General features: G+C 44.6%; 1 protein-coding gene, 1 long non-coding RNA gene and 1 pseudogene across 4 annotated transcripts in view; 1 reads left to right on the forward strand and 2 right to left on the reverse strand.

The window, feature by feature from the left end:
• Positions 1 to 8,351, reverse strand: part of Zfp119bl (zinc finger protein 119b like) — a 27,888-nt gene extending 19,537 nt beyond the window's left edge. The window contains exon 1 of the long non-coding RNA XR_015629289.1: positions 8,240 to 8,351. This is a non-coding gene — a long non-coding RNA (zinc finger protein 119b like). The remainder of the gene's footprint in view (positions 1 to 8,239) is intronic.
• On the forward strand, positions 8,078 to 21,877 carry Ebi3 (Epstein-Barr virus induced 3). 3 transcript variants are annotated; one of them, XM_087567633.1, is made up of 5 exons: positions 8,078 to 8,724; positions 18,869 to 18,998; positions 19,281 to 19,459; positions 20,958 to 21,112; positions 21,472 to 21,877. In XM_087567633.1, the coding sequence occupies exons 2-5, from the start codon at positions 18,943 to 18,945 to the stop codon at positions 21,625 to 21,627; spliced, it is 546 nt and encodes a 181-aa protein (XP_087423759.1). In that variant the 5' UTR covers positions 8,078 to 8,724; positions 18,869 to 18,942; the 3' UTR covers positions 21,628 to 21,877. The 3 variants fall into 3 exon arrangements, 2 of the variants coding, with proteins under 2 accessions (XP_087423759.1, NP_001102891.1); NM_001109421.2 differs by lacking the exon at positions 8,078 to 8,724 and adding an exon at positions 17,908 to 18,241; XR_015628895.1 differs by lacking the exon at positions 8,078 to 8,724 and adding an exon at positions 18,149 to 18,241 and having other exon boundaries at positions 20,958 to 21,250.
• LOC148003251 (small ribosomal subunit protein eS21 pseudogene) lies at positions 14,415 to 14,871 on the reverse strand (annotated as a pseudogene).
• Positions 21,878 to 22,102: the final 225 nt, after the last annotated feature.

Consider the following 22,102-nt stretch of genomic DNA (forward strand, 5'->3'; position numbering starts at 1 on the left):
AGAATCTTAACATCACCTGCCATGGCTTCTCACCCTCTCCTCTGTCCTGTCTCTCCTTTCTGTTCTAGTCTCCTCCTCTTCCTTAAAACTTCTCTCCTGCCCATCCTTCCTTCTCCTCCAGTGACAGGCCTCCTTCTATCCTGTACATGCCCCTCACCTGTACTTTACAAATTCAATGGGGAAGTTCTGGTGAAGTCACCTGATTCCTGAGAAGTGACTAGGCAGCTGTCCTTGGGGCAGTGGAATTAGCATCAAAATACAGATAACTTCAGGGCAAAACACAACAGAGAAACCAAGATATTCCATGACAAAACCAAACTTACACAATATCTTTCCACAAATCCGGCCCTACAAAGGATAATAGATGGAAAACTCCAACACAAGGAGGGAAACTACACCCTAGAAAAAACAAGAGAGTAACCCTCTAGCAATAAACACAAAAGAGAGCCACACAAACATAATTCCACCCCTAACAACAAGAATAACAGGAAACAATAATCACTATTCCTTAATATCTCTTAATATCAATGAATTCAATTCCCCCAAAAAAAAGACATAGATTAACACACTGGATACATAAACAGGATCCAGTATTTTGCTGCATTCAGGAAACATACCTCAGTGACAAAGACAGTCACTACCTAAGAGAAAAAGGCTGGGAAAATTTTTTACAAGCAAATGGTTCCAAGAAACAAGCTGGAGTAGCCATTCTAATATAGAATAAAATCAACTTTCAAACAAAAATTTTCAAAAAAAATAAGAAAAAACACTTCATACTCATTAATGGAAAAATCTACCAAGATAAACTCTCAATTCTTAACATCTATGCTCCAAATGCAAGGAAATCAACATTCATAAAAGAAACTTTACTGAAGCTCAAAACATACACTGCGCCACACACAATACTAGCAGGATACTTCAACACCACACTCTCAGCAATGGACAGATCATGGAAACAGAAACTAAACAGAGACACAGAGAAACTAACAGAAGTTATGAACCACATGGATTTAACAGATATCTATAGAATATTTCATCCTAAAACAAAAGAATATACCTTCTTCTCAGCAGCTCATGAAACCTGTTGAAAAACTGACCATATAATTGGTCACACAACAGGAATCAACAGACACAAGAAGGCTGAAATAATCCCATGCATCCTATCAGATCACCATGAACTAAGGTTGGTCTTCAATACACAACAAAAACAACAGAAAGCCCGCTTACAACAACACTCTACTCAATGATAACTTGGTCAAGGAAGAAATAAAGAAAGAAATTAAAGACTTTTTTAGAATTTAATGAAAATGGAGGCACAACATAACTAACATGAAAGTTAGTCCCAGCACAATGAAAGCAGTGCTAAGAGGAAAACTCTGAGTGCCTCCAAAAAGAAATTGGGGAGAGCATACACTAATAGCTTGACAGCACACCTGAAAGCTCTACAACAGAAAGAAGCAAGTACACCCAAGAGCACTAGACAGCAGGAAATAAACTCAGAGCTGAAATCAACCAAATAGAAACAAACAAACAAACCAAAACAAAAAACTATACAAAGAATCAACAAAACCAGGAGCTGGTTCTTGGAGAAAATCAACAAGATAGATAAACCCTTAGCCAGACTAACCAGAGGGCACAGAGAGAGTATCCAAGTTAACAAAATCAGAAATGAAAAGGGAGATATCACAACAGAAACTGAGGAAATTCAAAAAATCATCAGACCCTACTACAAAAGACTATACTCAACAAAACTGGAAAATATGGATGAAATGGGCAATTTTCTAGACAGATACCAGGTGTCAAGTTAAATCAGGACCAGATAAACCATCTAAACATAATCCCTAAAGAAATAGAAGCAGTAATTAAAAGTCTTCCAACCAAAAAAAGCCCGGGACCAGATGGGTTTAGCGCAGAATTCTATCAGACATTCAAAGAAGACCTAATAGCAATGCTCTTCAAAGTAGTTCACAAAGTAGAAACAGAACAAGGAATATTACACAATTCCTTGTATGAAACCACAATTATGCTTATATCTAAACCACACAAAGACCCAACAAAGAAAGAAAACTTCAGACCAATTCCCCTTGTGAATGTCAATGCAAAATTGCTCAATAATATTTCGCAAACTGAATCCAAGAACATATCAAAAATATCATTCACCATGATCAAGTAGGCTTCATCCCAGGGATGCAAGGATGGTTCAATATATGGAAATCCATCAACGTAATCCACTATATAAACAAACTAAAAGGGAAAAAATACATAATCATCTCATTATATGCTGAGAAAGCATTTGACAAAATTCAACACTGCTTCATGACAAAGGTCTTGGAAAGATCAGGAATTCAAAGCCCATACTTAAACATAGTAAAAGCCATATACAGCAAACCAGTAGCCAACATCAAACTAAATGGAGAGAAACTTGAAGCAATCCCACTAAAATAAGGGACTAGACAAGGCTGCTCACTGTCTCCCTACCTATTCAAGATAGCACCTGAAATCCTAGCCAGAGCAATTAGGCGAAAAAAAGAGGTCAAAAGGATACAAATTGGAAAGGAAGAAGTCAAAATATCACTATTTGCAGATAATATGATAGTATACTTATGTAGGATGTCATCCAGGTGAGGGCAGGTACAGGATAGAACGAGGCCTATCATTGGATGAGAAGAAAGGATGGACGGGAGAAAAGTTTGAGTGAAGAGGAGGAGACTGAAACATAAAGGATAGGAGACTGGAGGAGACAACAGAGTAGCTGCGGAGAGAACATGGAGGTTGACGTTAAGATTCCAATCTGTATTTACAGGTTGTTATGCATATTCTTAAGGGATGGATCTGTATAGGGCTTTGTATGTTTAGGTGGGCAATTACATCTTATTAATTGGATCAGAGGTTATTGTGTTGTGTGTTCTTTTTTGTAGCAATTTAAATGTAAGAAAGTGTGCAGCGGCTAGAGACACTGGGCCACTGTGGAATTGGGATGTATGCTTCTAGCAAGCTATCTACCAGATATCTTTGGGCACTTTGGTGCTGGACCTAGCGGGGTAAAAGACAGCATTTTATTAAATATAATTTTACAACAACATACTTAAGTGACCACAAAAGTTCCACCAGAGAATTCCTACACCTGATAAACAACTTCAGCAAAGTGGCTGGATATAAAATTAACTCAACTAAATCAGTAGCCTTCCTCTACTCAAAGAATAAATAGGCTGAGAAAGAAACTAGGGAAAGAACACCCTTCACGGTAGCCACAAATAATATAAAATACCTTGGTGTGACTCTAACCAAGCAAGTGAAAGATTTGTATGACAAGAATTTCAAGTCTCTGAAAAAAGAAATTGAAGAAGATCTCAGAAGATCGAAAGATCTCCCATGCTCATGGATTGGCAGGATTAATATTGTAAAAAATTGCCATCTCACTGAAAGCAATCTACAAATTCAATGCAATCTCCATCAAAATTCCAACTCAATTCTCCATAGAGTTAGAAAGAGCAATTTGCAAATTCATTTGGAATGACAAAAAACACAGGATAGCAAAAACTATCCTCAAAAATAAAAGAACTTCCAGGGGAATCACCATCCCTGACCTCAAGCTGTATTACAGAGCAATAGTAATAAAAACTGTATGGTATTGGTACAGAGACAGGCAGGTAGATCAGTGGAACAGAATTGAAGACCCAGAAATGAACGCACACACCTATGGTCACTTGATCTTTGACAAAGAAGCTAAAACCATCCAATGGAAAAAAAGAGAGCATTTTCAACAAATGGTGCTTGTTCAACTGGAGGTCAGCATGGAGAAGAATGCAAATTGATCCATTCTTATCACCTTATACAAAGCTCAAGTCCAAATGGATCAAGGACCTCCACATAAAACCAGATACACTGAAACTAATAGAAGAGAAAGTAGGAAAGAGCCTCAAACACATGGGCACTGGGAAAATTTCCCTGAACAGAACACCAGTGGCTCATGCTCTAAGATCAAGAATCGACAAATGGGACCTCATAAAATTGAAAAGCTTCTGTAAGGCAAAGAACACTGTCAATAGGACAAAATGGCCACCAACAGATTGGGAAATCTTACATCTGATACAGAGCTAATATCTAATATATACAAAGAACTAATATATACAAAGTTAGACTTCAGAGAGCCAAATAACCCTATTAAAAAATGGGAGCTAAACAAAAAATTCTCAGCTGAGGAATAAATACTGAATGGCTGAGAAGCACCTAAAGAAATGTTCAACATCCTTAGTCATCAGGGAAATGCAAATCAAAACAACCCTAAGATTCCACCTCATACCAGTCAAAATGGCTAAAATAAAAAACTCAGGCGACAACAGATGTTGGCAAGGATGTGGAGAAAGAGGAGCACTCCTCCATTGTTGGTGGGATTGCAAGCTGGTACAACCACTCTGGAAATTGGTCTGGAGTTGCCTCATAAAATTGGACATAGTACTACCTGAGTACCCAGCTATACTACTCCTGGGCATATACCCAAAAGATGCTCCAACATACAACAAAGACACACATTCCACTATGTTTATAGCAGCCTTATTTATAATAGCCAGAAGCTGGAAAGAACCCAGATGCAGATGTCCTTCAACAGAGGAATGGATACAAAAATTGTGGTACATCTACACAATGGAGTACTACTCAGCTATCAAAAACAATGACTTCATGAAATTTGCAAGCAAATGATTGGAACTAGAAAATATTATCCTGAGTGAGGTAACCCAGTCACAAAAGAGCACACATGGTTATGCACTCACTGATAAGTGGATATTAGTCCAAAAGCTTGTAATATCTAAGAAAAATTTAACAGATCATATGAAGGTCAAGAAGGAAGATCAAAATGTGAATGCTTCATTCCTTCTTAAAAGGGAGAACAAAATATTCACGGGAGGAAATACAAGGACAAAGAGTGGAACAGGGACTGAAGAAAACATCATCCAGAGACTGCCCACCCTGGGGATCCATCCCATATGCAGCTGCCAAACCCAGTCACTATTGCAGATGCCAAGAAGTGCTTGCTGACAGGAGCAAGATATGGGTGTCCCCTGAGAGGCTCTGCCTGAGCCTACTGATACAGATGAGGATGCTTGCAGCTAACCATTGGACTGAACAAGGGGACTGAAGAGTTAGAGAAAAGACTGAAGAAGCTGAAGGGGTTTGCAACCCCATAGGAAGAACAACAATATCAACCAACCCAACCCCACCAGAGCTCCCAGGGACTAAACCACCAACCAACAAGTATGCATGGAGAGACCCATAACTCCAGTCACATATGTAGTAGAGGATGGCATTGTCCAGCATCAATAGGAGGAAAGGCCCTTGGTCCTGTGGAGACTTGTTTCCCCAATGCCAGGGTGTTGAGGGTGGAGTAGGTGGGTGGGCGTGGGAGCAACCTCACAGAAGCAGGGGAAGGTGGGAGGGGATATGGGAGAGGGGGGAAAAGGGATAACATTTGAAATGTAAATGCATAAAATATCCAAGAAAAATAAAATTTAAAAAAAAAGGAGAATCACACCTCTCATTTCTGTTCACACTGAATAAGAGACTGCATTGCTGGAGAAATGCCTACTATATATACAGAGATATAAACAGAGCAGCATAATTGATGATACAAATTAAACTAAATTTATATTTATATTAAAATTATATTAAAATTACTAACTTTTAAAACAAGGAGAATCCATGGGCTGGTGTGGTGGCACTCACCTTTAATCCCAGCCTCAGGAGGCAGAGGCAGGTGAGTCTCTATGATTTCCAGGCCAACCTGGTCTACATAGTGATCTTCAGGACAGCAAAGGTATACAAAAGTTCTATGGCTGTGAAAATGCAATACAACCAAGGCTTTGCAATACAACTCTTTAATGGAATACTTTGGGGATTGATTATAGTGACAGTCCATTGTCATCTTTAAAGGAAGTATCATGGTAGACAGGCATGGGGCTGAGTGTGATACACAGGCAGGCAAGCAGAAAGAAACACCTGCCTTGCTCTGGTCTCTTGAAACCTAAAGTCCAACTAAAAGTGACACACCTGAATGAATGTGACAAACCTTCTCCCATAGGTCATACTGCTTAAGTTTACACAGTTCTACTAATTGAAGACCAAGCATCCAGCAACAGGGACATGGCACTGTTGAGCTAATGTAAACCATGACAGGAGTGTAACCTAAACAGAAAACAGCTCTGAAGGAAAAGAGGGGGAAAAAGGAAAGACAAAGAAAATATTTCATCCAAATAGTGAGGAGCCAACTTCTCTCACTGGGTTATAGGCTTCCTTAATATAAACATCACTAGCCTCTCCAGGGAGAGATTAAACAACTGAAGGCCTCCAAACTGAAGCTTCAGTCCTTATCTGTTCTCTGAGTACATGGTACGTCCCTTGTTTGCTTCCTACATAGCTCCCTCATGGGACCTGGGAAACCTCCAATGAGTTCAGGTGGAAGCAGTGAAGGCACTCTCTTGCTATGCTGAAAGTGTGACTGTTGTAGATGATGCCATCTGGAAGCTGTATTTCTAACTGTGTAGACATGCCACACAAGACTAAGGCTTTATATTTGATTCAACTATTTAACTAGTTGAAATCTGAAAGTCTTAAATTCCAGCCAACAAGGAGATCTGTCTGATCACAGCCCAGACCATACTCAATTGGGATAAAATGGGGCCAAGCAACATTTTGTGTCGGAGGACTGAGGAGAAGGTAAAACAGATAGATGATAAACAAAGCTTGGCTTCCACAATACAATCTCTGTCGTGAGACAAGGATGGACTCAACCATCTCTGCCATGGCATCCTTCTTCTGTTCCACAGCCATGGGAGGTCTACCTGCCCAGACCATGCCATAGGTTTCATCTCCTCTTATGTTTATGCTAACCTCACAAAAGGGCATTTCTTTTTTTTTTTATTATTTATATAAGAACACTGTAGCTGTCTTCAGACACACAGAAGAGGGCATCTGATCCCATTACAGATGGCTGAGTCACCATGTGGTTGCTGGGATCTGAACTCAGGACCTCTGGGAGAGTAGTCAGTGCTCTAACCGCTGAGCCACCTCGCCAGTCCGGGGTGTTTCTAAAGAGGAGGCTGTAGCACTGTACATTTAACCTTGAGAAGTGCACATCCTTCTGGGACTTGTTCCTGATGGAAGATGGCCTCACCTGAGCAGGAAGTGAGCTAACCTTGAGTAGAAAGCAACCTTATGGTATGCTGCCATCTTGGCTAGTGTGTTAACATTATATTATAATGCAGAATTTGAGTTACAAATTCAACAAATGCCCAATAAAAAGTGTCATATTTGATACCAAGGGAAACTGATAAAAATAAGTAACCATGAATGAAAAAATAATCAAGACTCTATAAACACTAAACAGTGACAACCTCTGACTTCAAAACTTCAAAAACAGCTGCAATAAAGAGAGAAAATATAAAGAGCGAAAAAAAATAGACAAAAGATAGAAAGTATTTCTTCCAAAAAAGGAAGAGACAACTCCTCTGGCTGAGATACAGCCTTCCTTAATATAACCTTCCCTACTTTATTGAAGAAGAGATTAAACAACTAGAGGCCTCCAAACTCAGGTTTTAAGTATGTATCTTTTCTCTGAATGTATGGTATTATTCCTTGTTTCCCTCCCCACCCAGTTCTATCAGGGAATCGGAAAAACTTGCCTGCCCAGTACCTTCTGGGAAAGGGCAGAGATCAAAAGAACGGGAGAGCAAACTTAGAAAAAAATACACAATTAAAATGGAGTAAATGTCGATGAATGAAGCCAGGAAACCCAGTGAGTCTGGCCTTATTAACACACGTGACTGGACCGCCAAGGCATCTACATGCCAATGTGTTAATAACACAAACTTTGCGCCTGCAGAGGATTAACCGCAGACGGATCCTACACCTGAACGTCAAGTGCCGAGTGCAGAACTTCTAGAACACACTAGAGAAAGTAGAGTTCTGCGAGTCAGTACATCTGCCTTCCCTAGCGACACTCGCTTCATGATGACGTCAGCAACGGATATTTTTCACACAAGGCCCGTTCCCCATACTATGCGCAGGCGCAGCCAGGGGATCTAAGCCGTAGGACGCCCCGCTTCCGCTTGGGAGGTGCAGGGACCTCAGAGGAACAAACGGAATCACACCGGGCTTCGAGTCTGGCCGCCGGTTCACGCACCCCGCGACGAACCCCACAGTCTTCCGCGGCTCCTCCCGGAATGGGGACGTCGGCCCTGCTCACCATGGCGTGGATCCCGAATCGCCCCGCTCTCCTCACAGCTCCCGAAAGCGGGTCACAGATCAGGACACGGAACCACTAGAGCCTCCCTCAGACGCAAGCCCGAACATTTAGCATTAAGGAACGGAAATGCTCTCCCCGTTCTGACTGGCGGGTCCGTCTAGAAGCCGTGATTGGCTAGTGAGGCCTGAGTGACAGCTCCCTTAAAGACAGAGTGCTATGAAGTGTCACAGCACAGTGGTTCCCAGACCTGGCCTCGGCTCTAGGCACAGAACTGTCCCAGACCTGGAGAGACTGGCATTGCCGTAGAACTTGCGCCTGTTAGCGTACGGGCAGTTCCACAAGCATACTCTCAGGGACCTAGCAGTGGCTTGTGTCATCATCGGCTGCCATCACCTCCTGATGCCACCTGGTGTGCCTGGTGTGTTTGGAGGATGTGTCCACCCGCCAGCACTCTCTCTACTCAGCAGGCCGTCTCTCTGTTCCAGGTGTGCGCTCCCTTTCTATCTCTGCCTTCATTCTTCTGTTCCCCATCTGTCTGTCTGTCTGTCTGTCTACATGTCTGTCTTCCCCAGGACCTCACTCCTACCCCCCTACCCCCATAAAGCTTTTTTACACCAGATACATGGCATAATTTCTCAGGGACACACTTCGGCTCGATCTGCCAAAGTTAATTCACTTCACTATATTATGTTTCCTAACGGCTGGACAGCAAAGCTGTCCCTGCTCTACTTACAAAGAAGTCCTGTCTCCAAAAAAAAAAAAAAGTTTAAATGAGTTTGATCTATGAACCCAAAAACCAATTATTCTGGCCTCCAAAGGGGAGGTGACCAGAGTGAGAACCTAGAATGAGAATACAAAAATAGTAAGTTTGGGATCAGTATGTTTTGTAAACCGTGTTGGCTCATTTTAAGCGGGTTTATTAAGATGTACACTACTACACTGTAAGTAGAGAATGAGACAATCAGCAGAAAGAAAATTTAGCAGTGTTGGCTAAAAGGACACAGGATACCTCAGAGTGAGCACACATTGGCCATGAGATTGATAACTGAAGATGATGGTTTCCCTTGACTCCTTCAAGATGCTCGACCAGACCAGACTTTCCCAATCTGTCCTTGAAGAGGTCACAAAGGTAATGTTCCCTTGGTGCTTTCATCGGGGCATCTGATAAAGCTTTGGATAGTCCTAGCTTCCCAAAGGCCCACCTCCAACCTAAACAAGACACGTATATAAAATGGAAAGGAAGGAATCGTTGCATGGAAAGAGGGCTGAGAAAGACTGGCAGAGATTGGAGATGAAGGCCACATTATAGGAATAATAAAGTATTAATGACACCAGGGGCTGGAGAGATGGCTCAGCGGTTAAGAGCACTGTCTGCTCTTCCAGAGGTCTTGAGTTCAATTCCCAGCAACCACATGGTGGCTCACAACCATCTATAATCAGGTCTGGTGCCCTCTTCTGGCCTGCAAGCATACATGCAGGCAGAAAGCTGTATGATGTATACATAATAAATAAATAAATGTTTTTTAAAAAAAAAGTATTAATGACACCAAAAGTTGATTTCTAAAAACCATAATTGAAACACCTTTAACTAAATTACCTTTTTTAAAAGCAGAATCAATTTGCTAATTTTTCACATGAATTTAGATCTTAGAGTAATGATTCGCTTCTAAATTCCCACCACATGGAACGGTGAATCAGAAAGGTCCCAAGGTTAAGGCCTGGTATGACTACAGACTGTACTGACAAAATACTTGGGCAACTCAACCAAACCCTTCCTCAAAACAACTTTTCTTTAAAGCTCAGTGTACTGTTGACTGATGTTGGTCATAGGGGCCACAGCAAAGAGAGAAGCTTGCCAAGATGCTAAGCCTTCACTTTCTGAGGAGCAGAGGGGTTCAGCCTTCTTGGAAAAAGACTGACACCCAGCTGGCTCACCCCAGTAATTCAAACATTATAAAAGGTTAATTTGGGGGTTGGGGATTTAGCTCAGTGGTAGAGCGCTTACCTAGCAAGTGCAAGGCCCTGGGTTTGGTCCTCAGCTCTGGGAAAAAAAAAAGAAAGAAAAAAAGAAAAAAAGAAAAAGAAAAAAGGTTAATTTGGGGCTGGGAAAGGATCCACCTCCCAAAGTTATCTGGCCCTTGATGCCCCTGAGAGCAGACAGCCCACACAAATCTCAGTCCCTTTTGACCATGGCCACCCATAATCAAAAGTAAGAACTCCAGGTCTGCCAGGAGAACCTTAGGGCCAAGGTCGGTACAGCTACAAGTTCTCACACAGCACCAAATGCAGAGTCCCTGAAAAGACATTTCTTCAAAGTTCAGTCTCAAAACCATTTCCCAGCTTCTGTTGATTGACCCAAACATAACAAAGGCTTTGCTGAAACATTTCTCTCCAAGCCAGACACAAAGGCTTTACTATTCATTTCACTTAAAGTCATACATAAAGGCTTTTATACATATCACCACAGTGAACAGATGCTGGGCAGGCATGGGAGGGGCTCTAGAATGAGCGCCCGGTATTTTCTATCCCAAAATTAAAATAGAGCTACTACAACTAACATACAGAAATGGGTGGGTCAGGAGGAAGTACTATGAGAGGAATCGGCTAGTTTGCTCAGTGAGTAAGAAAACTTGTAATCAAGTGATATTCTGATGTTAATACACCAGAAAGAAGCCCCTTCTCCAACCTTTATGTATGTGCTATGGTATGTCTGTTCACACATGTCTCCATGGCACAAATTCAGAATGTTTAGACAGAAGTCAATATGAACAAAAAAATTTTAAAAGCACTGAAAAAGAGAAAATTCAGCAAAACAGCTAGGTATGTGTTAGTATAACCACTGACCAAAACAGAAATCCACCACACTGGCAGTGTCACGATAGGAAGCAAAGCACTCAGTTACCTTCCTACCACTTCCTACACCTGAGGAGCATTTCGTGGAAATTCTTATCTCCTGGGCAGTTTCTGTTGGATTAAACAGCCAATGCTATTTTAGGCTGACAAAGAAAAAATAAAGACAAAAAGCAAAGAAATTTATACGAAAATGAGCAATAACCATGAATATAGGATCTGCCCAATCACACTCGTGTCATGATGCACCAAGGTGTGCACTTGGCCTTTGACCTGTTCCAGCATCTAGACTGAAGACTGAATCTATTCTATGATCATCAGATCTTTACTGAGCTCCTTTGTGACAGGAACCATTTCTTGTTGGGACACTGAGGATCTGAGACCTCAAGAGAGGGCTGCTCACCACACATCTAGGCAGTGACTGCTCCAGAGGCTAAAATGTTGTATGTCATGTATGAATCATCTACACTGATGTCTTATGACATTACATATGCTACTGGGATCTCCACACAGGTCCTGGGTGGATGACATCTACCCATGGCCAACCTTCTACTGAGGTGTCAGAGAGGTTGGCTGCATGCCTTCCAGCTGACAGAGCCCACTCAACAGCCTCCATATCCTGGACTTTTAAACCCGAAGACAGACCACTCCTTCCTGTCAGCCTTACAAGGGAGCTCTTGCATGGAAGGAAAAGTGGTACCTCACTCCTTTCCAGCCCTGATGCTGTGCTCCTAGGCCTGTGCTCCCAAGCACCTGAAGCCCTGACTACAGGAGGTTGGAGATGACTCAGTGATGGCAAATCCCCATTCCAAAGACCTGCAATCTTAGAATATATCTGAGCTCAGGGGTTACCTAGTAGGGCCAGAGGAAATGTATGGTCTGGCAAAGCTAACCCTGAGCCCAAGACTTTTGTAGCACCATGGCACCTACATGAGGTGAGAGGCTCCCACCATCCCAGTCAGAAAGGAAAGCATGGTGACTTGAACCTCTGCTGGCACCATCCATCTACTGAGCCAGACCTCCACTCTGACCAGCCTCTTGGGAGCTGAGGTCCCATTTCTGGGACATTAATCTGGTTTTGCTATGAAACTGAAAAAGCACAATGGAAGTTTGATGGTTTCTAAGCTAGTCATACCTTAGGACAGCTATGAAAAATCTTCTATGATGCTCTTTTTGTTTTAAAAATTTTTAATTTAAAAATATGAAAAATATACATCAAAAATCCATTGTTCTACAGAGAAGACCCATCAATGTAAGGCAGGATTTTAGTCATCAGTTCAGCCCTGTTGAATCAGACAGTTGTGTTGTTTGTTTTGTTTTACTATGGAGCCTCTTAATAATCCGATGAATACATTACACATATTTTATTGCCTTAGTCTTATTTATGGGAAATATATATGAATCTACAGATTTCTTTTTTTCTCAATTCTGCATCACTAGGAATACTAAGTAAACCAGATTAAGCATAAGGGTTTTTTCAGCTTGTTTTGGCATGGTTTGGTTTGGTTTTTTGAAAGATTTTCTGTGTAGTCCTGGCTGTCCTGAAACACACTCTGTAGACCAGGTTGGCCTCGGACTCACAGAGTTCTGCCTGCCTCTGCCTCCCAAGTGCTAGGAAAACATAATTATTTTTGTTTGGGTCGGGGAATCACTGCACAAACCACTCAAACACCAATCTCAGTCAAATAGGTATGGTTTATTAAACACGGCATCCAAATACTGATGGATCGGGGCCAGGTTCCAGTCTTTGGAGCTGAACCATGACCTTGAGATAAGACCATACAGGGTTTTTAAGCCTAAAATCAATCTATGCCAAGTTATTCGGACATTCAAGGTTTAGAGATAGAAATTTCCTTAGGAGCATGTCTTTGCTGTACACTTATTTTGCTCCCATTGGTTGGGGTTTTCAACTTTGTCAGGAGACTTGCCTTGCCTAACATTCATGTCTTAACTTGTCAAGCAGGATGAAACTTATCTAATAACATGTTTTAACTTACCAACCAAGATGTCAGTTACCCACATACATGTCTGTCTGCTAAGTCAGACCTCAGTTCCCAGGGAGGTCTTGGGAACTTAAACCTTACTCAACCCCTACTCAAAATGGGAGCCTTATTTTTAAATAGATGCAGGTGTCTCTCTTATGTTGGGATCCACTGTGAGGTTTAGTCAGACAGTAAATAGCAAAGTGTGTGCAGTCTCTTCCACCCCAGCTCTTTGGTCCACAAGTGTCAGTATTTGTTCTGGAGTCCCCAGAGGAATCTTGGTTGTACCACTGAATCGACATTTCAGTTTTTGACATCGATGATGGTGCTGAAGCAGCAGCCAGCAGTAGAGAAGAACCCTCATCCAGGTGCCTTCCTGCTATACTCCACTGTATATGTGGAGGAATTTTGTCCTGTGTCCTGCTTGCCTTCTACTGAGGTTGCTTGAAACCCACAGTAATAATTGACTGGCATGTTCATCTGCCATTCTGTATTACTTCTAGTCCAGGTAATCTAGAATCCCAGGGCTGCTCTATCTGACCTTGGAAAATAGCAAATAGAGTCACCTTCTAATGCTGATTATAGAACGCCTGGTCAGTTGTTGAAAACTCCTGGGTGGGCCCAAGGTACAAGAGGAACTCTCATTACAACTTGTAAACAAGTGCCAAATGGCTTTCCCTCCTATGAAGTGGAAATTTCTGGTTCCTTTAGAGACTCAGTTGTGTCATATGATGTTCTTCTGGAGTGTGTCTGATGAGAGTATGTTTTGCTGAAGCAGACACATGGTGTTTTTCTGAAAGCTTCCTAGAAAAAGGGCATGTGATATTTTACCCGAGTGGACACTTGAGAAGACATATGATGTTTGGCAGAGGTACAACCCAACAGACGGTGGACAACTTTGTGGCATTGGTTCCCTTGCCTTCTTTGCTAGTCATCTTTTGTTGTGACTTTGTAGAGAAAAACACACCAAAGAACTTCTCATGATACACTGTTGGCTTCTTGCCACTTCTGCAGACTTGGGGCAATTGGCAGACAGACCCTGTGGTTTCTTCTGGATTGAACTGTCATTGCTGATTCATGAACAATGTTAACGAGTGGGTGGAGCTACCACTGCTGATTCATTCGAACTGAACTGCTGATTTCCTGACAACGAAGACTGGAATAGCCCAAAAGAACTGTTTAGAAACAGGCCTACATGCCCCTTCGCCCTACTGACCTTTCCTTTCCACTACCTCTGGTGGGTGGCGGGCTAGAAGGGAGGTAAAAACATTTAAGAACCCTTATTAAAGTAGGTTTTGAAAATTCTTTTTCAAAGCCAGATCTGATGTGATTATCACTTTTATTTATAACAAACTATTCCCCATTTCTTCTGCACAAAGGTTCTTTGAGACAATTCCATCAGCCTTAGCCAATCAGAGAATAGAATCATCTGACTCACCCATCCTGCGAATGGCCCCACAGATACCATAGGTTTTAAACTGGCCATTAAACGGCCTGTGCCCCTGTCAACCTCGGCCACATACATCTGGATGGACATGTGGACCTTGGCAGCAATGATCTGGTTGCTCGAGGAGCATTTCCACGGTACATACAGGTCCACAAACTCGCTGGCATCGTTCTGCATACTGAGGCTGTCCCTGCTCACTGGTCTACTAAGAACGCAGAAAGTGGTTTTGAAAATTCGAAGCCTACATTTCCAAGATGACCCTGCTGGAGTCATATGTTTCCCTAATATGACCTAACATGAACATTAAGACAGCCATGATGACACAACCAAGAATTCTACAGTGACTCCTACTCTTTTTGAGAGAGCAGAGAGTGGGACTCTCAAAGTTTTCAGCTGTGGGCTGTACTAATACAAGTACTGAGTCAGCTCAGCTCCAACCCTGAATCCGTGACCCTTTATCAAGCTGCCCAGCAGAGGTGCAAAAGTCACTGATCCCTGCTTGTCTCATCATGGCCGCTCATGGAGCCCCCTTACCAGATCACAGATCGGTCCAAAGAAGGTGCAGCAGGCCGCCCTGCCTAAGCCAGATCTGAAGAAGAGGGTTACCTTGCAGCAAGGAATAGAGGTACTGCCTCTGTGAAGCAGGGCACAAGTGATGGGAGCCACAAACAGACCAGTGAGGGTGCAGACGGGATCCAGGCTGCTCAGGGCCCCTCAGGCACAGAGCACACATCTGTGACTTTGTTACTTACCATTACTCAGGCTCACTGTAGAAGGGTCTCTCTTCCTGTTCCCCTTCTCCACCTCCCCTTCCTTCTCCTTTTCTTCCTCCCCTCTTACCTACCCCTATTCCTTTTCAGGTAGGGTTTCATGTAGCCCAGGATGATCTAAAATTCACTATGTAGCCAATGATGAGCTTGAACCCCAGGTCCCTCTTCCCATTCCTCTCCACTTCTCATGCCCATGGGAAGAGGCCCAGGAGCATGGCACTGTACCACAACTCTCTCTTGTATGCCATTTAGGTGAGTTCCGTAACTCCTGGCTCCACCTCAGGCTGTCCATCTAGCCTCACCATTCCTCTGTCACCACCTTACCTCTGTTTCCCTTCTGTTCTGGGCCAGCCTGTGGCTTTTGGGAGCATCATGGATCACTGATTCCCTTGATTTTAAGTATAGTGACTTGCAGGTGACACCACAATGTGTGTCACCCCTACCCTGTCCCTCCTAACTACAGAGACAGATGGACAAGGACATACAGTGCGTTCTCAGCCAGATCCCGGGACCGCTGAGGGAAGACTCGGCTCAGCTGCTCAGTCTCCATCCTTTGTTGTTGTAAAAATAAAATAAAGAAGAAAAAGACCCCGCAGGTCCGCACTAGGCGGCCCAGACCACTCTCCCCACACTCCATTACATTACTTAAATCTACACATTAAAGAACACACAACACAATAATCTTTGACCCAATTGATAAAATATAATTGCCCACGTAAACATACAAAGCCCGATACCATCCATCCATTGAGAACATTAATAACAACCTGTAAATACACATAATCTTAACATCACCTGCCATGGCTTCTCACCCTCTCTCGTCTCTCCTTTCTGTTCTAGTCTCCTCCTCTTCCTTCAAACTTCTCTCCTGCCCATCCTTCCTTCTCCTCCAATGACAGGCCTCCTTCTATCCTGTACCTGCCCCTCACCTGTACTTTACAAATTCAAAGGGGAGGCTCTGGTGAAGTCACCTGATTCCTGAATATGTGACTAGGCAGCTGTCCTTGGGGCAGTGGAATTAGCATCAAAATACAGATAACTCCAGGGCAAACCACAACAATCCTTTACCTGTATGAGGTGAAGCCTCTGGGACCACCTTCACCACCCTGTTCTGTCCTGAACCCATTGTGCACTGGAAGGTCAGCCTAGGATCTAACTAATGGTGCCCAGCTGTCTCTATCACACTATGGCTCCCTACACTCTGACCCTCTGAGTCCCATCACTGTACACCTGGGTTGTCGAAATTCTCTGCGCATGTCACCTACATCCCAACCATCCCTCCAGGAGTATAAACTCATTGACAAGAAAAATGTAACCAGTCTAGAGCACTGAGTAAGGGCAAAGATGGGGCTAGTAAGCTAAGAACATAGTCTGAGCTTCTGGACCCAAAACATAGGTATGATAATAAACATGTCTGCAGTGCAATGTTTAAAGAAACCAGGGAATGGAGTTATGGCTCAGGTGGTAAATCCTATGTCTTTAATACCCCCAGGAAGGGGCTGGGGCTGGCACTGAGGCCTGGGGCTCTCTTCTTTTTTTTTTTTTTTTTTTTTTTTTTTTTCTATTTTTCGGAGCTGGGGACCGAACCCAGGGCCTTGCGCTTGGTAGGCAAGCGCTCTACCACTGAGCTAAATCCCCAACCCCTGGGGCTCTCTTCTTATCAGTGCTAAAAAGTGAATAGATAATCACAGACAATGTTCTCATTCTTCATTTCAATGCTTTGGTTCATCTTGGGGTTTTTCATTTTGTTTTTTCTTTTGGTTGTGGTGTTCATGCATGCATGTATGCATGGGTGCATGGGTGTGTGTGTGTGTGTGTGTGTGTGTGTGTGTGTCTGTGTATCTGTGTATCTCTGTGTTGTGTCTGTGTGTCTGTGTACCTGTGTTTCTGTGTATCTGTGTCTGTCTGTGTGTCTGTGTGTGTGTGTGTGTCTGTGTATCTGTGTGTCTCTGTGAGTGGGGGGGGGGGGGGGCTGAACTTGAGGTCCTGTACCCTCATCCACTACTCTTTTCTCCATTTTGAGATAACAGTCTCCCTGTGCATCTGGCTGGAGTTTAAATTCACAGACATCCCCTATCTCAGCCTCCCACACGTTAGGATGACAAATGGTTATTGTTATGCCCGACTTTCCATTTTTCTTTGTCACCTTCCTGGCAGGGTCCCTACTCCTGCCTCTCCCTGTCTCTGGGCAAATCCCCTGAATCCCCAGGGGTTCTGGGCTCTGTTGATGTTGACGGAACACATGTGACCTGGAGTTCCCAGAGACTCCAGCCTGTCCTTGGGGGTTTCCTTGGGTATTCTGCACAGGTGTCTTTAACAGTTCAGAGTGTCCCTGGAGTTGGGGACTATCTAGAGGTGGAAGTTGCTCCTTGCTGTCTGGAGCCTGACGCAGTATTGGGGAGACTGTGAGTGGTGAGAGGACCACCATCCAATTTCTAGAACAGTGTCCTCTCTCTCTCTCTCTCTCTCTCTCTCTCTCTTTCTCTCCCCTCCCCCCTCCCGATTCTGTCTCTGTTACTCTCAGTTCCCTCCTCTCCCTGTGCCTCATGCCCCCTTCCTGGGGATTCCCCTTGGCCATCAGCCGGAAAGAAAGCAACTCAGTGACTTCTCCCTTTTGGGGCCCTCCCCCTACCTCAGGCCTTTACACATACACACACACACACACACACACACACATACACACACACACTCACACACACACACACACACACACAGCAGCTGGTGACAGACTCAGGGTTCCCGTCACTATCACCATCTTCTGCCCCATACCCTGGGCAACTGAGTCACACTGGGCAGGTCCTTACGTAGGGCCAGGTTTCCTGTGGGAGTCCCTGGTCCTTCACCCCTTCTCTGATGGGTCACTAACTCGGATCCAAAGAACAGAGTATGTCCAAGCTGCTCCTCCTGTCACTTGCTCTCTGGGCCAGCTGCTCCCCTGGTAACACTGGGACAGGTAGGTGAACACAGTGGGGACCGGGGCACCTGGGCAGAGGGAACTAACCCTTCACTTTCAGTTTGCGGTCATCTGCAATTGGGTGGGAACTCACACCTATACCAGTTGGACCTGTTCTCATTCTACGATAGGGACAGGGAAACTGAGACATGAAGAGACAAAACCTCATTTATCCTGGCAGAGGCACCCTTGATCTTAGAGATTTGTGGAGCTAGACAGTTGACTCTCAGAAACCCGAAGCCTCACCTTTGTGACTTAACAACTATAATACAGAAATGGTAGGAGATATTGGGTATGGTGGGGCACACGTGTATGAAGCACTCAGGGGGCTAAGGCAGGAAGCTCAGGAGTTCAGGGTCACTTACAGTTACATAGGGAGTTCAAGGCCAGCCTAGGGTACATAAGACCCTTCAGAATGAAGAAGAGGAGGAGGTAGAAGAAAGAAGAGAAAGGAGACAGAGGAGGAGAAAGAGAAAAGAGAGAAGGGGGTTTTTAAAAACTCAGCTTTCTCATCTAGAAATTGAGCTGAGAGCCTTGGGTTTTGTAGTGGGTATAGGAGCTCGTGCTTCCATGTGTAACAGAATCCTACAAGGCACATGGAAGCTCATGTTCCTTCGTCTCCTCTAGCGCTAGTGGATCTGAGCCAGCCCAGAGTGCGATGCCATGCTTCTCGGTACCCTGTGGCTGTGGACTGCTCCTGGATGCCACTCCAGGCTCCCAACTCCACCAGAGCCATGTCCTTCATTGCCACTTACAGGTGAGAGAATGGAAAGGGTTTTGGATGAGGCTGAGAATCAAGAGATTCCAATGTCCTGATCCACTCAGGGTAGGAGGCAGCCTAGGCCCCATGGGAGCCTGCTTCTAAAGCAACAGAACAAGTGTGGGGTGTCGTATTCTAGGGAGTTCTTCAGAATCCACAGCCCCATATGCCCCTGAGCATGTCACCTCCTGAGCATGACCCACGGTCAGCTGTGGGTGAGCTGGGGCCCCACGGGCACCCAGGTTCCTTTCCTGACTCCCCATGGTGCCTTTCATGCAGGCTCGGTGTGGCCGCCCAGCAGCAGAGCCAGCCCTGCCTGCAACGGACCCCCCAGGCATCCCGTTGCACCATCCCCCACGTGCACCTGTTTTCCACAGTGCCCTACTTGCTAAATGTCACTGTAGTGCACCCTGGCGGCGCCAACAGCAGCCTTCTAGCCTTTGTGGCGGAACGAATCAGTAAGTGTCTGTCCTCCCTGCCCCTCTCCAACCTCTCCATTCCAAAGCTCATCCTCCCCCCCACCCCAAAACACCTCCCCATCCTCCTTGGTCCCTGCAGCCTCCTACCTTTGGATCTGCCTCACAGGCCTCCTGCTGCTGGCTCAACACCCCAGGCTCCATCCTGCCCCAAGGCCTTAGCACTGCTTCCTTCCTTGGACTTCTTAGGTCGCTGCTCCAGTGTCAGCTCCTCAGTGAGGTCTCCCCCAAAGTATGCCATTAAACATAAGCAACAGTTACAGTTAAGAGAGAATGAAAGCCAGGGGTGCTGTACAGGTCTTTAATCCCAGAGGTGGGCAGATCTCTGAGAATTCAAGGCCAGCATAGTCTACAGATCATGTTCAAGGCAAGTCAGGGTCACTCCTGAGCACCTGTCTCAAAAAAGAAAGCCAAGAACAAAAGCTGATGCAGGTCAGTGAAAGGCTACACAGCCCTCAGGGGTTTAAACATGAAATCTCCACATGATCTCACAACTCCAAGTGTAAGTATCTGCTCAACAGAAACAAAAATGTGCATCCCTACAACTCCTTGGCAACATCATTCACAGCATCCAGAAGACCAGTGCCATGTGTATTCCTGTGGATGGATGGACACACAATGTTCATCTACACAGAGGAACATTACTCAGCCCTAAAGAAGAATGAGGCTCTGGCACCAACCTGTGTAGTGGGACCGTGAGGATACTATGCTCAGTGAGCAACCCAGACTCAGACCACACAATGTGGGCTGCAGTACAGAGGAATCTAGAGGCAGGAGACCCGTGAGTGCTGAGGACTGGAGAGGGATAGGAAGGTGGCTTGTGTTGTCATGAAGGAGTGTTCTAGAAGCAGGTGGAGAAATGGAGACACTTCTAGCAGAGATTTGTGCTATTAGAATTGTATCTCAGAAAAGCCCTTGAGCAGATAGAGGAATGAAGGAATAAATTAATGCATGCATGACTAATATGAGTGAATGAGTGAATGATTTAATAATGAATGAGTGAATGTGTAACTGACATAATAAATACATGAAGGACACGAGTAAATGAATGAATGGCGACTGAGTGCATGGATAAATGAATGACTCCATTAGGGAGTGAAGAGTGAATTCACAAATGATACACTGAATGAGTAAATGACCTAATGACTGTAAACATGGATCCCTGAATGAGTGAGTGTATAAATGATAAGTGTAAATGAATGAGTTAATCAATCCAGGAACAAGTCTGCACTTGAATCAAACAAATAAATGTGTGGGTGAGCTGGTGAGTAACTGAGTAAAGGAATGAATTAGTGAAGAATTAAGTAAATAAGTGAAAGAATGAAGTGTACCCACTACGTGTATCCACGGTGCAAATACATGAATGGCTACCTGAGGGTGAGATCGAACGTATGGATGAATGAGTGAGAGTCACAAATGAAGGAATGTGTGCGTGATGAACCAGTAGAGCCGACCCTGACCCAGGTCCTGCTCCCACCAGTCAAGCCCGACCCTCCGGAAGGCGTGCGCCTGCGCAAAGCGGGACAGCGCCTGCAGGTTCTCTGGCATCCCCCTGCTTCCTGGCCCTTCCCGGACATCTTCTCTCTCAAGTACCGACTTCGCTACCGGCGCCGAGGAGCCTCTCACTTCCGCCAGGTGAGGTTCACGGGAGGGGGCGTGGTCTGGAAGAAGGCGTAGTTGAGCGGAGCTCAGAAGTAAAAGCCTGGATCCCACTGGGTAACCTCGTGTCTCCGCCTAGCCTATCGCCTCTCTGAAGGAGCGTAGAGATTACAGGTGTGATCAGCAGTTGACTTTCCCTGCTTGCTGGGAATTTGAACTCACTGCAAGCTCTTTACCCATCAAGACAATTCCCCAGCTCCCCAGCTCCCCAGCTCCCCAGCTCCCCAGCTCCCCAGCTCCCCAGCTCCCCAGCTCCCCAGCTCCCCAGCTCCCCAGTGCACTGTGGTCCTTTCCAACTCCTCTTAGCACTAACCTGACACCCTTTCTCCCCACAGGTGGGACCTATTGAAGCCACGACTTTCACCCTCAGGAACACACAACCCCATGCCAAGTATTGCATCCAGGTGTCAGCCCAGGACCTCACCGATTATGGGAAACCAAGTGACTGGAGCCTCCCTGGGCAAGTAGAGAGGGCGCCCCAGAAGCCCTGAAGAGGGACTGCATCCTTGATATCAGACCGTGATGTTGACTACTTGAGGGTGGCTGAGTGGCCTGTCCTGAGTTCGAATTCTGACTTCGCATGTACTGTGCTGCTCCGAAGCATTGGATAATTCACTTGACCTCTCCAGACCTTAATTTCCAAAACTGTAGGGATCTTCTTTCTCCTTCCATCAGTGCGGGACTTTGTGAACTTTAAATGTGATTTATTTCGAAAACCTAATTAAATAAGAATAATTCTCATTCTCTCATTCATTCTCTCTCTCTCTCTCTCTCTCTCTCTCTCTCTCTCTCTCTCTCTCTCTCTCCCTCCCTCCCTCCCTCCCTCCCTCCCTCCCTCTCTCTCTCTCTCTCTGAGACAGGGTTTCTCTGTCCTAGAACTGGCTCTGTAGACCAGTCTATCCTCAAATTCACAAAGATTGCCTGCCTCTACTTCCTAAGTACTAGGATTAAAGACATGCACAACCA

Source organism: Rattus norvegicus, chromosome 9 (genome assembly GCF_021556685.1).
Source record: "Rattus norvegicus strain SHRSP/BbbUtx chromosome 9, alternate assembly SHRSP_T2T, whole genome shotgun sequence".
NCBI lineage: Eukaryota > Metazoa > Chordata > Mammalia > Rodentia > Muridae > Rattus > Rattus norvegicus.

Coding starts and splice junctions, on each gene's coding strand:
- Ebi3 (NM_001109421.2), top strand. CDS start 18,175: ATGTCCAAGCTGCTCCTCCTGTCACTTGCTCTCTGGGCCAGCTGCTCC. Junction 18,999..19,280: donor TCCTTCATTGCCACTTACAG/GTGAGAGAATGG, acceptor CCTTTCATGCAG/GCTCGGTGTGGCCGCCCAGC. Junction 21,113..21,471: donor GAGCCTCTCACTTCCGCCAG/GTGAGGTTCACG, acceptor TTCTCCCCACAG/GTGGGACCTATTGAAGCCAC.